Source organism: Dryobates pubescens, chromosome 6, assembly GCF_014839835.1.
Source record: "Dryobates pubescens isolate bDryPub1 chromosome 6, bDryPub1.pri, whole genome shotgun sequence".
Taxonomy (NCBI): domain Eukaryota; kingdom Metazoa; phylum Chordata; class Aves; order Piciformes; family Picidae; genus Dryobates; species Dryobates pubescens.
This window is the reverse complement of record NC_071617.1, coordinates 42548337-42564272: the sequence shown is the minus strand read 5'-3', so window position 1 is coordinate 42564272 and position 15936 is coordinate 42548337. Positions and strand designations below refer to the sequence as shown.

The 15936-nt window shown below is 39.9% G+C and overlaps 1 protein-coding gene across 2 annotated transcripts in view; it reads right to left on the bottom strand.

Annotated features, from left to right (window-relative positions):
- The window catches only part of ZFAND3 (zinc finger AN1-type containing 3), a 162878-nt gene that overhangs the window by 25953 nt on the left and 120989 nt on the right, over positions 1 to 15936 (bottom strand). For both annotated transcript variants that reach the window (XM_054162414.1, XM_054162415.1), the window contains one exon: positions 405 to 575. In XM_054162414.1, the coding sequence (XP_054018389.1) occupies positions 405 to 575 (171 nt within the window). The remainder of the gene's footprint in view (positions 1 to 404; positions 576 to 15936) is intronic.

Below are 15936 nucleotides of genomic sequence, written 5' to 3'. Positions count from 1 at the left end.
TTTAATAATAACATCATTATAAAATGCAGAATGTAGATGCTGACCTATGTTCCTTTAAGCTCTGTAAAAACTCTGTTATCTTTGCATATTTACTGATGTGCTTTGTGTTTCTTCTCCTGTCAAGTGGGTATGATGCTCTCCCGCCTTACAGGGACTTCTGAAGCTAAATTCATTAACATCTGAGATCTCTTGAGACAAGGCAGTACATCAAGGCCAAAGTTTTAGAGGGGAAATTATACAGGAACTAATTATAACTTTTTACTACCAGTGGAAGCTACAGCTTCTGTTTAAAGTATCTTTGAAAGATTAAAAAAAAGCAGGTGTTCTGTGTATTTCCACCTTTGATACGGATGTGAGCATGGCTGCAAAAAAAAAGCCAGATGCTACTGACAAACAGTACTCACCACAGCGACATGATCCCAGTTCCTGCTGTACTAGCTCCAGTTTTGTTTGGCACTGGAAGCATCGGCGTCTACTCTTCTGTTTGGATCGACTGGTTTCTTCGGGCCTGTCGTTACTGTCATCCAGTAGCCGTGGCCGTTTCACAGGAGAAGCCTCACTCTCCGACTGTGAATCTGTTGTATTCACAACAAATATTTTAGGAAAAATATTAGAACTTCCTTGCTGAGGCATCCCTTTGGGCAGATTGAAGGTATATTGCTTTCAGCTGGGGTCACCACCAAGCAGCACGATACTGTCCATTCTATTGCATACACATTTCTTCTTAACAATCAGAATGAGCATCGAGCAAAGGACAAATTTTCTTTGTTCCCTAAAAGAACCCCTCCTGCTGGCAATATTGAATATAAAATGAACTGAACTGATTAGCTTTCTTCCAGCCATGGCTGGGTCATACAGAGATACATGTAGAGTACACACCATCCTAAACAACGGCAGGCTTCATCTGTCATCTCATTCAGTTTCTCCTCTGTGCCTTCTTCGTTCTCCCTGCACAAACTAACTGAAGTAGCCTGCTGCTGAAAAACAACTCAATACAGGTTTGACCTATTTCCTTCCTAGGCAGAAGGGAGATTTTTAAGGCAGAGAATATAAATTACATCTTTTATGACCATACTGTGCTTTCCTCTATTTCCACATGGGTAACAATTTAAATCTAAATCAGGAAACAACAATACAAGCTCAAACAAAATAAGACCAACTTGTCTGTGCACGCTATAAATTCAAAGCACTCAGCCATTTTCAAAGAATTAGTCAGAATACTATTTGCATTAATAACATCATACATTTCAGCTTATAAGGAAAGTTAAAGTTCAGGACAGTGTTAACTTCAGGTAGTGTAGTGTCTTTTGTCTGTGTTGTCTTTCTTTCACAATGGAGAGTACGTTGACCATGAAACCCACATTACTGAGTGGAATACGGGATACCCAAACCTCATTTTGTGGCATGTCAGAGGCAGTGAATAGACTTTAGGCGTGCAGACTTTGATCGCTTCAGGGATCTGATAGCCAAAGTGTGGTGGGACAAAGCCCTGGAGGGAAGAGGGACCCAGGACAGCTGGTCAGTATTCAAGGACCACCTCCTCTGTGTCTAGCAGCTATGTATACCAACAAAGAGAAAAGCAGGAAAGAATGCTAGGAGGCCTGCCTGGATGAGCAAGGACTACTGGACACACTATTACTTAAAGGAAACTATACAGGAAGTGGAGGGAAGGACAGCTAGAACAGGGGGTATATAAGGAAGCTGCCCGAGCAGCAAGAGGCCTGGTTAGGAAAGCCAAAGCAGAGTTTGAACCAGGGAGGTTAAAGGGAACACTAAGAACTTCTATAGATATATTAATGGGAAGAAGAAGGCTAGGGAAGGTGTGGGCCCCCTCAGAAAGGAAACTGGTGAAATGGTCACAAGTGATGTGGAAAAGGCTGAGGTACTCAATAACTTCTTTACCTCAGTCATCACTGCAAGGGCCTCTAGCCACACTCCTGAAGTAATGGAAGACAATGCCAGGGACGGGGAGGAAGAACTGCCCATCGTAAGTGAAGATCAGGTTTGTGATCACCTGAAGAATATGAAAGTGTTCAAGTCCATGGGACCTGAGGGGATACACCCACAGGTACTGAGAGAACTGGCAGATGAGGTTGCTAAACCCCTCTCTATTATATTCCAAAAGTCATGGCAGTCTGGGGAAGTCCCCACAGACTGGAAAAGGGGAAACATTATTCCCATTTTCAAAAAGGGTAAGAAGGAAGAACCAGGGAACTACTCTGTGCCCGGAAAGATCATGGAGCAGATCCTCCTGGAGGCACTGCTGACTCAGAAGAATAGTGAAGAGGTGATTGGGAACAGTCAGCATGGCTTCACCAAGGGCAAATCCTGCCTGACAAACTTGGTGGCCTTCTATGACAAGGTCACAACATTAATAGATGAGGGGCAAGCAACTGATGTTGTTTACCTGGACCTGAGCAAAGCCTTTGACACTGTCCCGCACCACATCCTGGTCTCCAAACTGGTGACACGTGGGTTTGATGAGTGGACCACTAGATGGATAAAGAACTGGCTTGATGGCTGATGGCTGATCCTTGTGGTTCCTTCCAACCCTGACTGATACTATGATACTATATCAGTGGATCTGCTGCTCTGCAATGTGAGCCAGGTCAAGCTAGAAAAGACCTTTTCCCCTTTCCAAACTTGTGCATAGCAGAATCAGTTCTGGATTCTTCTTAAAAGAAGCTGTAAATAAATTTAACCCATACTAAAAATTAAATCATTTGCAGTTACATTAGTTCAGTTAAATTCATTTTGAAAGAACATAAATGCAACAAATAACCAGATAACAATATCTTTTTGGCAGAAAGATAGCCATATTTTCACCTTTAAGTTTCCACTGTGTGGTATCCTGTGCCTATTGAGAACATGCCTACTTTGTGTTAGCTGTCCTGGATTATCCAGGAAAAGATAACTGCTGAAGCTACAACATTGTCCATATCCTCATTATTTAAATGAGTGTATCTGATCCACTGCTTATGAACATGCTTAAGCAAATCTCTAATGACGTCAGACTAGGAATACTTGGTAATGTCTCCCTCTGAGGTATGCTCTATATGGTTTCTCACATGCAGTATAAACTTTATCCACTTTTCTTACCTGTATTTCAGGCCTTGCCTCACAGTGTTTTTCCAATTACTGGGCTCCAATCTTACAGCCATTTGCGGTGGTTTAGGCTGGGTGCCTTCTGCTGCTACCACAGAAGATACACCTTCAGTGCCCTGGGTGTCCAGCCCAGTGGGTAGACACAGGAAGTAGCATATTTCATTCCCATAATGTCCTGCTTCCTATAAAACCACCCGCAAAGTCTTACGCTTCCTCTTTCTTCCCTCGCTGCCCTCGTGGGAGATGCTCCCTGTCTGGCAATGGAGGGGGAGTTATCTCAAGGCCTTTTTAGGCCTGGCTAGGCTTAATGCCAAGAGGAAAAGGGGGAAGGGAAATCTCAGATCTGGCCAGCTGAGATTAGCCTAACAGTGGAGGGGGGGAAGAAAGAGCCCTGGGGATTTTGGGTGTACCCTCAGGTGGGGAGAGAGGAGTGTTGGGATGCTTCTGGGTATGTTTTGGGATCTCCTTTGTCACTGTGCTTGTGGTTTTCTGTAAAACACTCACTGCTTTTCCCACTTAAACTTTCCGTCACTTCTGCAATCCGTTTGTGTGAGTCTCGGGTTTTTTTTACCCTGGTGGGAGGCAAGGGAGGATTTGTGTCAAACTGCAACACCATTACAAATATGTAACTTGCCACCTTTGGGTTTGCTTTATTTCTGTCACACTGCTCTTAAGATATGCTGAAAATGCACCTGGCTTTACAAGACGTACAAAGTTTCTACACTGTACATCTCATACAAAAGTGCTTTCTGCTCAGTATACAAGTGGTAAGTTTTCATTAGGCTGCAGTGATTTTATCTGACATGTGCCTCAACATAGCCTTCTCTATGATCTATTTCACAGATTACAAAATACATCTATTAGGGCTAAACTAAGATTTGTACATAACATGCTACAATTCTGCATGCCTGAGCATGCAGGAGCTTTGATGAGAAAAATAAAGTAGTGCAAAATGAATTAATACATTTATGGAACAATTACCTCTGTCTTGAATTAAATATCTATGGAAAGTGATTCAAGAGAAAGACCCTCTGAATAGACTGCCCAACTCTCAGAACAGAGGTCCCAACTCATACTCTAAGGCAACAGTCTTATCACACAGACACTCGTTTTCAGAGTGCTAAGAAAAGTTGGCTAGTCTTGAATGTAGTAGGGTGCACCTGTCAACAGACAGCTTGTGTGCTCCAAGCTGGTCAACTTGGAATTCAGCAAAACCCTGTTCCAGTCCACCTTGTTGCCAAATATGGGGAACTATATAATTTGATGTTTATTCATTACTCAGAGAAACAGATATTTGGAAATAGATAGTTCCCAAACATCTTTGCTTCTGGAAAGGTAAGCTGTTCTGGTAGTTCTCACAAGCGTATCTGGCATTCTGAATTAAGCTGATGGAATCCATTGTGGTCTGTTTATAATAAAGGCCAAACAAGGGATTCATGTCTATGACTCAACCAATGTGTAATCACTTAACAAAGCCATATGTTTTAATGAGAAAAATAGCTACCCCATGTTGGGCTAGTAGCCCTATAATTAAAGTACTTCATTACACATTTCCTGTTAATTGGCAATGACTACCTGAACATTAACATAAGTTGGTTAAACAACTAGAAATGAAAATTTAGGTATCTAATTTTTTTTAATGCCCATCTTTTTGTCATAAATTAAGCAATGTTAACACCAAGACACACTTAGCCTGACTCCCAGGGACAATACCAGATATCTGATCAGTGACTGCACAGCACCTTGAACACACCAGCCCAAGCTAATACTCATTATAGAACAGACCAACAGTACACATGCTTGTATTTACTCATGGGCAAGTACAAAGAGCAAGGAGAAAGCACAGAAATCAGAACTTTTAGATTCAATCTTGTATGGATTTATCATGTTGTCAGGGCACAAAGCATCTAGACTCTTGTAATATTACACTTCAGAGATCTGAGAGCAAAAGGAAATTGTTTCGCATGGCTTTACTACCTTGACTGCAGAAGAGAACCGTCTAGGAACATGGTAGAGTGCTGCAACTAGACTCAAGGGCAAATTCTCAGTGTAAACTATAAAACCATAAAAAAACAGCTACAGAGATGAGGATTCCTTCAGCCAGTGACTGACAGTGGCTTCTGTTAGAAGGATGGTTCATCCTTCTAAGGATGCTTTTAAGAAAAATTTTCAACACTCAGCCTGCATTTTAGCATTACACCTAGACCCACAAATACCCAGTCAGACAACAAAAAATAGGAATACTTGCATTTTACCTGCAGACATAAAAACCCAATAGAATAGAATAGAATAGAATTGAATTAACCAGGTTGGAAGAGACCTTTGAGATGAAATGCCCCCAAAATTTCACAAAGAAATTGCTCAGCAGAGTAACTGCTCCAAACACTCTCCAACTGCAATTTTCATTCAGACTTAGGAAATAAGGATTTATCTATACCTGATGACGCAGATTCTTTTAATTGTGGTGATTCTATCAAATTGCCTTTTGGAAGAAGAGAAAATTAATTTAGCTGGCAGAACTAAAACTGGAGAGGCTTCTCCAGCAACAAGAAGTAGAATAGTTTTCTTTAAAGTTCTTTTATGTCTTGGCCAGAAACTCACATTTGTTTCTTACTGTCACAGTTTGTCTTCATTACCTAGGTTTGCCCCTCAAAATAAAATGATGTCACAGCTGCCAGAGCTGAACCGCACTCCTACTCTCCAGCCATGAAGGAATTTTGCAGGCTGCATGCACATGGTTACACTAGCAATCATGTTCTTCCACAGTATTTTGGGAAGAAGTTGGGAAGCTTTAAACCCAGCAAACATATGGGCTGAGAAAATGTAACAGGGAAGGATGAGGATGGAAGAGATGGAAGGAGGAGCCCTCCTCTACTGTTGCTTGCTTCAAGAATGAAATGAATCTGTTTAATCTCTGGTTCAGTGACAGCTTTTGAGGCACTCAGGTTTTTTCTTTTCATAAAGAACACATAACACTGACAGACTGACAGCTGTGATCTCAGCTGCCTGTGCAAACATCAGGAAGAGCAATAATTAATGAACCTTCAAACATCACTGCCATCTCCTCTGAAACTATTTTAAAAGGAGCTCAAGCTGTTAAAATCGCTGGCCATGGAGAAATTTGTACGGTCACAGGCAATAACTATATCACAGGGATTAACTAAAGTCTGAGCAGTATCTTGTTGCCAGTTTCTAGCTTTCAGGGGTTTTTATTTCCTTCATAATTCCATTTTTAGATAAGAGATTACTTAATTTCCTGGCATTTTGACCATGCATTAGAAATTTAATCTAGAAGAAACTGTCTCTTTACAGATATTTCCTATCCCATTTACCAAAATCATAATTTCAAATCATCTCCTCTACTTCACATAAAATGAACACACAGTTGTTTCAAAACCCATTTGCTTGTTGTCTCCTAATGAAAAGAGAGAAATTCATGATTAACATCTTATGAGCCAAGTTTGACAACCATGACCACCTCAGTTCCTCCCCATTACAGGATAACGCCATGGAAATACTTATTTTTGAACTCTGGTAGTTTAATTGAGATTAACACCTCATCCTCTCATGCAATCATGACTATCTCAAAGCTGCATCAGAAACCTAAGTGTGCACCTCTTTGGAAATAGCCATGCTCATAAGAAATTAATTTCTTCTGTGAATTCACCTCAATTTTTCTTAAAACACTATAGACAGATGTCTCAGAAACTCTTACATAAACCCGTTGGTAACATTTAACCAGGCCATCTCTTCAGTATGATGGCAGTGCCCTCAGCATCACCATTTCACTGATTTATGTTTTCCCCTCCATAGAGCTTAACAGCAATTGCACTAAAACTCATCGTCCCTATACAATGAGGAGCAGGGAGACTGCCTAGGAATAGCCCCTGTAGAACTCAAGTCTCATCTTTCACTCACTTGCCTCAGTGTGAAATCACTCTGGAGACCGTAAGTAACTGCCAGAAGTTGCACTACAAAAGTTATTATTTCTTATCAACTATCAAAACCATTCAACAGTAGTTGTTTCCAGCTCTAATAAGTAAAAACAAGCAACCGACGACGACAAAAAAAATCCCACAACTTTTACCCTAGCTGTTTGAGATACCTAATTGAAAGAACTGCTTTAAGACAATCCAAATTCAAGGCATTACAGATGTGTTAAAGATTCTACCAGCAAAATTTACCTCCTCTCTTTGCAACAGAGATGAAGAAAAAGCTTCTGTTACAGACAAGTGACTTAGTGTTGCTTTTTATTTTAATTTGATGAACACCAACAGACAGCAAAAAAAAATTAAATTGAGTATGTGTACTGCTCTGAGTGTGAACAGTGTTTCTGAGCTCAACAATAGTATGGTTTAATTTCCCCAAAATGAGAGATGGCACATTGCAATGAAAGGAGAATCAAACTAATTTGTACCAAGTACTTTGCGGGCACAGTAAACACAGGCATTTGTAAAACACAGAGATGAACTCTGCAGAGCAGCACAAGACTTGTGGACGTGGCCCTGTGTTGTGGGTTTAAGACTGGATGTCAACACCATAGAGAAGAAAAGTCCTCCAGGGCCCAGGCAACACAGGAAGTGGACACTGGAAAAATGTAATCTTTTGTGATTTCATCCCATCATTCCTGCATCTCCCCTATATAAATGGACAGCACAGGCTGTTCTGCCCTTTTCCTGTCTCTATCTCCTCTCAGTGTGCTGAGCTGTTATCTCTCTGGTATTGTGGTGTGTTGAAGTTTCCCCCCAGCATTAACTTTGTATAGGCTCTGATGCTAGATAAGCTGCCAGGGGGAGGAAGGAGATAATGGAGATAACAGAATCACTGTTAGAGCAGAATATATCAAATGCCACAAAACCCAAACCAGCTTCATTTTGCTTCCTTAATCTGAGCAGGAATTAATCAATCAAGCAATTGCCCCATGTTGAATAGGTGCCAATTATTTTTTGTAATGTGGTGGGGTTGAAGTTTCCCCCCAGCATTAACTTTGCCAAACCAACTCAGTTAGAAGCAAATGAAGCTCTATTTACATGCAAAATCTACACTCTACAATGGAATGCAATGAATATGTATAAAATATACAGGATTGACAGGCTCTGGACACAGCCCCCAGCTCTGAGCAAGGAGGCTGAACCACCAAGGAGCTTGAACATGGAGGCCTCTTCCATTATCAACCACGCTGTAAACCCAGAGAGATTCATGGATGGGGAAAAAAACCCACCCCTTCCTACCTCTCCTATTTTTTGTTTTCCTCTAAAGTTCTATTGTTGGTACTACCATCTGTCAATAAAGAACTATAGTGAACTGCAGTGTAACTTAATGAGGCTATTAACTACCATCTCTAACGAAAAAGTGGAGACTAACCTAGTGCCAACAACCTAGATGAATGAAATGCACATTGAAAGCTGTATGATGAATGGTGAACTACAGAGGCTACTGCATGCATTTTAACTAAGTTGTAATTACCAAAAGTATGGAAATGTCTATTATTCTTTCTTGTCAGTAAATTTCAGAATTCCTACATTAAGGGAAAATCTAATTAATTTCCATCTCATACTTAAGCTCCTATACTACATGTTTTATACTCAAATTCTTACATTACTCCCCCCTACAATGTTTGTGAAGTGGGAACAGGTTGTACAGTTCAGCTGAACACTTGGTCTGGTGCTTGCTGTCCATCTCTTGCTACAGGAGTAAGAAGCTGAAGAACACACAGAAGGACACAGTCTCAAGGTGCGCCAGGGGAAGTTTAGGCTAGAGGTGAGGAGAAAGTTCTTGACAGAGAGAGATGTTAGCCATTGGAATGGGCTGCCCAGGGAGGTGGTAGAGTCACCGTCCCTGGAGGGGTTCAAGAGGGGATTGGATGTGGCACTTGGTGCCATGAGGTGTTGGGTGACAGGTTGGACTAGATAATCTTTGAGGTCTTTTCCAACCTTATTGATTTTATGATTCTATGAACATGTTTAGAACCAGCTGCTGACAGTAAAATCATATGCAGACAGTTGACTGCTAGGGCATCCAGACACAAGACTTGATTCCCTTTGTCTTGATTACTCGGGACAGTTTATGCTGTGTAGAAGCTTGATGCTATTCTAAGGATGTTAAAAGAAGTTGGTTTGGGTTGTTTGTTTTTTTTTTTTTTTTTTTTTAAACTGCTGACAAACAGCATCTCAAGCCATTCATACATTCAGACTACTATAAGGAATGAACCTTGAAAAGCCCATGGGAGAAAACAGGCCACAACACTAAAGTCACCAGTTAAAAAAATAAATAAATTAGGGGTATAAATTCAAACTTATGTTCTTCTTATTAAATAATGTCTTTTAGCAGCGCAGGATTAGGGTTGAGAGAGGGTCAAAGGCAGATTCTAATGGCAGTTAAAGCTGGAGAACAAATGATACCATAAGTGGCCTAAATAATCAGAATGGGATTAAGGATTATTGAGTAAAGGAATAATGCACAAATACAGATAGCTAAATGGAAAACCAGAAAAACAAGAAGGTAGAAAAAAAACCCTGTAACATGGGAATACACATAATCAAAAACTTAAGGCAAATCACAAACATTCTGGTCATTCCACACTATCTGAAGACTACTTACCAATATTCCAACATGTGTATTTTTACATGTGAATATGTATATGCAAATACAGAAAAATTTACACTGGTTCTGATAAAACAGGAAATTAAAAAGCATTCAGAAATATCACAGTTTTATTCTTGCTGATTTTAATGAGAGCCCTCTTAGGCTTTGTGAAGTTCCCTAATGCTGGATTAACAAGAATAAATTAGGCTACAAATACTGTATATTCACTAGTCAGCTCAAGAGTGCATAAATAAGTAGTGCTGCTCTGCTTCAAAATCCTAGTAGTATACTCCAGCTATGTCCTCATCAATCAGATGGTTTATGGGATTTGGGAAAGTAATTCTTCAAACTAATAGCCTAAAACCAGTTCTATATAGAAACTACTTGCTCTGTTATTTTTCATTCATACACTGAGTTTTGCTTAGCACATTCTTCCCCCTCATTGGTGTAATGAGGGTTTTCCAAGGCTAAGTCACAGATTCAGAAGAGGAATCATAAAGAACTCTTGCCTGGTAGCAGTGGGGAAAAAAATAAAATACATATTTTCTGTATTTACCTTTCCAAACACTTATTTGTCATTAGCTGCTGAACCTCAGGGATGCCATAAGGAGCAGAAATTTCACAATGAGACTATACTTCCAAGGACTGTAACTGATTAATGTCAAGGAAGATAACTAAGAGCTCATGTATTTTGATAAAGATTTTACTGAATGCATTAAGAGTAGATTCTGAAATTTAGAGCTAATCTAGCTTCAAAATACACTTTCTTTTGATTCAGTTATTTTGAAGCTTAAAAATCAGTTTATGTTTTGATTGTGCTACTTTTTCTAGGTATTTTTGTGAGGGAAAAAGCCCAGCCCTGGCAAAGAAGCCAATTTCTGCACACCTGATTTCTGTCTACAATGCATCAGAAGTCAGGCTGGTTAACTGGGTAGTTCTTATTGTTTTGAATCTAGCTGGAGGAGGAGGTAACGCGTGCTGAAGAGGCCTCGCCTCTACCAGATAATGAAAAATAGTATGCCCTGTTCACTGACGCATCCCATCGTCATTTTGCCCCTGTACTCAGCGCTGGTTAGGCCACATCTTGAGTACTGTGTCCAGGTCTGGGCCCCTCAATTCAAGAGATACTTGTGAATCATCCCCACTAAACTGTATCAAAGACCTGCACAAGAACTGCACAAAGGGCAAGGTAGTATAGTTGATTAGATAGTGTTGGATGATAGGTTGGACTCGATGATCTCAAAGGTCTTTTCCAACCTGGTTTATTCTATTCTAGTCTAGTCTAGTCTAGTCTAGTCTAGTCTATTCACATCTTGTCTCTTACTTGACCCTCTCTGGCCCCAAGATGTTGGTCTCATTGGTTATTCCATGAAGATTATGTTATGGAAAATAATTTGAACAGGAATAGCAAAAAGAGATAACTTGTTTACATACCAATTCAGTGAACATACAAATATTTATAAACCCCTCACTCTGTAGGGAGATTCACTTTCCCCTGTGTATGCACTGGCTTAAGCATATTTCCAAGAGGCTCTATAATTGCTTCCAGGTATTTTTAAGGTCCTTATAAAAATTAACATCTAAATGGAACACAGTGAAAACTTGTACTTAAAGGCTGTCTGATGCTCACTGAAATCTTTAGTCAGAATAGAAGCCTTCAGCAACAGTCAGATGAAAATTTTGGGGCACTGCCCTGAAATCAAAATGCACAGGAGTAACTGGATCATGAATTAGTGTGCTGCAAGATACACATGTCTTAACTTAAGAAATATATATGGCTGTATGATTTTTAAGTGTTATCTCAGGCCAGTTATTTAATGCTAAACTTGTTTTAAAAAATCTTTAGTGAGATAAAATAACAAATTTGGAACTATAAAAAGCTATGTCACATTTGTTAAATCTTACCAGTAAGAAAGTTGCCTGATCTGTACACATCTGATCAAGGTGCTGACAAACAATCTGAAGTAAAATCAGTTCCATTCTTCACACTGACAGGAGCAGAGATCCTCACAGATTTTAGAGTTGTTAAATTCAGCTATTCTTCAGGACATTCTCCATATTGTCTTGCCATTGGACAAGCTCAATTGAAATTAAAGCAAATCCCAAGCTCCCCTGATCTTGTTCCAAGACATACTTTAATTCAGTTTTAGGAAAAAGTTGCAGGTGGGAAATGCAAGACATGCAACCCTGGGAAATGGTTTGGAAGTAGAGAAGAGTGGATTTAGATTGGATGGTAGGAAAAAACGCTTTACACGGGTGGCTGAGCATTGGAACAGGTTGCCCAGAGAGATGGTTGAGGCCCCATCCCTGGAGATATTCAAGGTGAGGCTCCACGGGGCTCTGGGTGATGTGATCTAGTTGAGGATGGCCCTGTTCACTGCAGGGTGGTTGGACTAGATGACCTTCAGAGGTCCCTTCCAATCCAGGTGATTCTATGAACCTTGATTTCTTTGCCTTTGAATTTAATGGAGACACAGTTTATTTGAAGTTCTGAGCTGTGATTTTGTTGCTTGAGAATGGCTAATGGCTTTCCAGCAGTCTGTGCATGGATGGTGGTAATGAAACAGGATATTCAGAGCTTTTGGGAGCATAATGGGAAGTAACCTTAATAGATGTACATTCTCTACTATAAACTATATACCTACTGTCAAAGATCAGTTAAATGATGTTCACAGAGATCCTGATAGTTCTGAAAATTAAACATGGCATGAAACTACTTAAAAAAAAAAAATCAGTGTAGAAGTTGTTTCATTTTAGTTAAAATATACATAAAGAGTTAAATACTTACTTTTCTATTTCAGCAAATTCAAGACCAAATCCTTTCTCATAATTCCCTAGACTTTAATACAATTCTAGTGAAATTTAAAAGATAACAACCTTTAAAGCATGTAATTTTCTATCAGGCAAGAATTTCACAAGCCAGACTGAAAACCATCTTCAAGGACACAGAAAAATATTTATCATATTACATAAAACTAGTTTTAATTCTTAAAGCTAGAATCCTTTCATTAATTACTTCAACAGATTGATTACAAATGGAGTTTTTCCTAAATGAGAATTTTATAAACATCTTCAAAACACTGTCTGTGTAACACTTCTAATTCATCTATACAGCATGTGAAATAGGGCTTCCATAGCCACATTACATTTTTTTTGTCCCTTCAGCCACTTTAACTATCTGGCTTCCTTACTTTATGAACAACACAAAGAAAAGGAACCCCCTGGGAACTAGTAAGCATGAAAGTTAATGTCAAAGAAATACTGACTATGAAAAGGATGAGTTTCCATTCATCTCAGTTTAGTGTACTTTAACACAGGCAGATGTGAGTATTTCTGTCCTAGTATCATAAGATGATAGAAAAACAATCTATTTATTTTATCTTGGCTGTACTGAATAGACAAGATAGGAGTCACTGTTGTCACATCCTCCTGCTGCACACTTTTTAATTTCTGAATGTTGCATTTTTTTCCACTACTCAGAAGAAAATTCTCTTCTGAAGTAAACAGCATGAGTGATCAATGTATGAACTATGAAGATGCTTGCAAAACTGCTCTTTAGATTAAAGAAAGTACAGGCAAAATTTCAAGGCATTTTCTTTCACTACGGTTTAGAAAAGAGATGATTTAGATGTCTAGGACAGAAATGTGCTAGACTGTGATAGATAAAAGATCAAGAAAAGCTTTTGGGGGAATATTACCAATTATCGCGTGCTAACAAGCTCTTAAAAACCTTCCCAGGAACAGCTGAAGTTTTAATAAATCAGAGGCAAGCTCTAGCTGACTTTCATCAAAATGTTTTGATGTAGTGACCCCCCCCAAACCCATCTCTTTAGATTCTCCAACCACATTGGTTTTAACACATTTAGTCTAAAATGCATGGGATGCATTTAATGTAAGAGACCATTCAGGTGACTATATCCACCACTTTTAATGAGTGAGAGTGATTTTGTAAAACTGAACAAGATGATACTGAAAATAAATCCTACAACTAGTGAAAATAAATCCTACAACTGTAGGAAGTCCTTAAGCTTGTTTACAGATGTGACTGTTTTGGTCCTTACCATTAGGAGGTTTTTAACCTACAAAAATCACAATGCTTTGAGAAGGCTCTTACACGGCTAGTACTGGCAATGAATGCAAAGTATACCTGCAAAAAAAAGCAAGCTTGAGTGTATCTCTTCGAGTTCCTTTGAGCAGGAGAGGAAACCAATCTGTCCATCCAGATAGATATAGAAGCACGGAACACATAATACAAACACACCACAGAAATAGGCAATAAGATGAGACAGTAAAAACCCATCAACATACATCATCTGATCATGGTACAGTGTCATCTTCCAGCCTCTGTTTAGCTCTTGCCACATCAGTGCAAGTCCCAGACACTTTATCCTGTTTATAATTGCTGATGAGCAGTAATAGGGCCTCCATGCCTCAGCTCCTGTCCGTTCCACTTCAGCGCCCACCTATTAGGTTATAACTTTTATTTACAGCCTTGCTTGATGCACTGTTCTATTAGTGCAGCTGGAAACTGAGCAGCGGGGGCAGGGAGGGAGGGGAAGAGAAAAAAGAAGAGTGTCCCTAATGGGCACTATTACTGCCAGGACTGGGTGATTTATTGTGTGGCTTGAAGGCTGTTCTATCATTACTTTCCTGTTGGTGAGAGAGCTCCAAGAAGGTTGGATTTCTAACACAATGCCCTCCAGAAGTCAAACACTAAAGAATACCTTAAAAGTCTCTTGGAACACCAATGAAAAACCTATCTCAAAGTGGTTTCAATGTTATAAACTCCCTTCAGTAATCTTTTGTATCATTTTTTTGCTCACATGCTTCACAATCCAGAGTAATTAAGAAATAAAAATAAAATAAAAAAACACCTACTCAGTGGTTTACCAGGTCCCTTTGTCCTTACTTAAACACACAGTGACAGAAAAAAAATTGCAGAATCACAGAATGTTAGGGGTTGGAAGGGACCTCGAAAAATCATCTAGCGCAACGCCCCTGCCAGAGCAGGATCACCTATACCAGCTCACACAGGCACACATCCAGGCCAGTTATACCCTCCTGGGCAGCCTGCTCCAGTCTTCCATCACCCTCACAGTGAACAAATTTTTTGTCATGTTTACATGGAACTTCCTATGGCTCAACTTCCACCCACTGCCCCCTGTCCTGTCATTGGGCATCAGTGAGAAGAACCTGGCTCCATCCTCTTGGCACTCACCCTTTCCATATTTATAAACATGAATGAGGTCACCCCTTTGCTTAGCCTGGAGACGAGGAGGCTCAGAGGACACCTTATTGCTGTCTACACCATAAAGGAGGTTGTAGCCAGGTGGGGGTTGGTCTCTTCTCCCAGGCAACCAGCACCAGAACAAGAGGACATGGTCTCAAGCTGTGCCAGGGGAGGTTTAACCTGGATGTCAGGAAGAAGTTCTTCACAGAAAGAGTGATTGGCCATTGGAATGGGCTGCCCAGGGAGATGGTAGAGTCACCATCCCTGGAGGTGTTTAAGAAGAGGCTGGACAGGGTGCTTGGTGCCATGGTTTAGTTGATTAGATGGAGTTGGATGATAGGTTGGACTTGATGATCTCGAAGGTCTATTCCAACCTGGTTAATTCTATCCTATCCTATCCTATCCTATCCTATCCTATCCTATCCTATCCTATCCTATCCTATCCTATCCTCCAAACTGAAAAGTAATGATTTGTTGGGTTTGGCTCTGGCTCAAAATTTGTGTAGTTCTATTCCCACAACCTGCTCTTTTTGTAACTCCAAAAAGGCTGTCGATTGTCTGGGTACAGCCTCAAAGAAAATTAGATTTCTGGCACTGCAGCAGTCAAGCACACACCTTACTATATGAGCACTGATAAACCCAAAACTTCAAAATGGACCATACAGCTTTGCTTGAACAGTGAAAAAACTGCATCTTCTAGACCCAAGTTTTACACTAGAGAAAGCACAAAGCACCAAGACAGATAATGTAATCATGTACAATATAAATACTACCACACCCAGCTAGGACAGCCTGCCTCATAAAATGTGAGCTATCTGCACAGATACCTATATAAAATATTAAAGATGCACGTTTCTCATAAATAGCTGCTGAGAAATAAAGTACTTAAAACCTCACTGACTTCATGGATATAATGCATGAATTGATTGTGTCATTAAGGCATTTTATCTGACTGTTTCTACCACATTCTCCACTGCACAATTAAAAACCAACTGAGTACACTCACACAGTGCCAC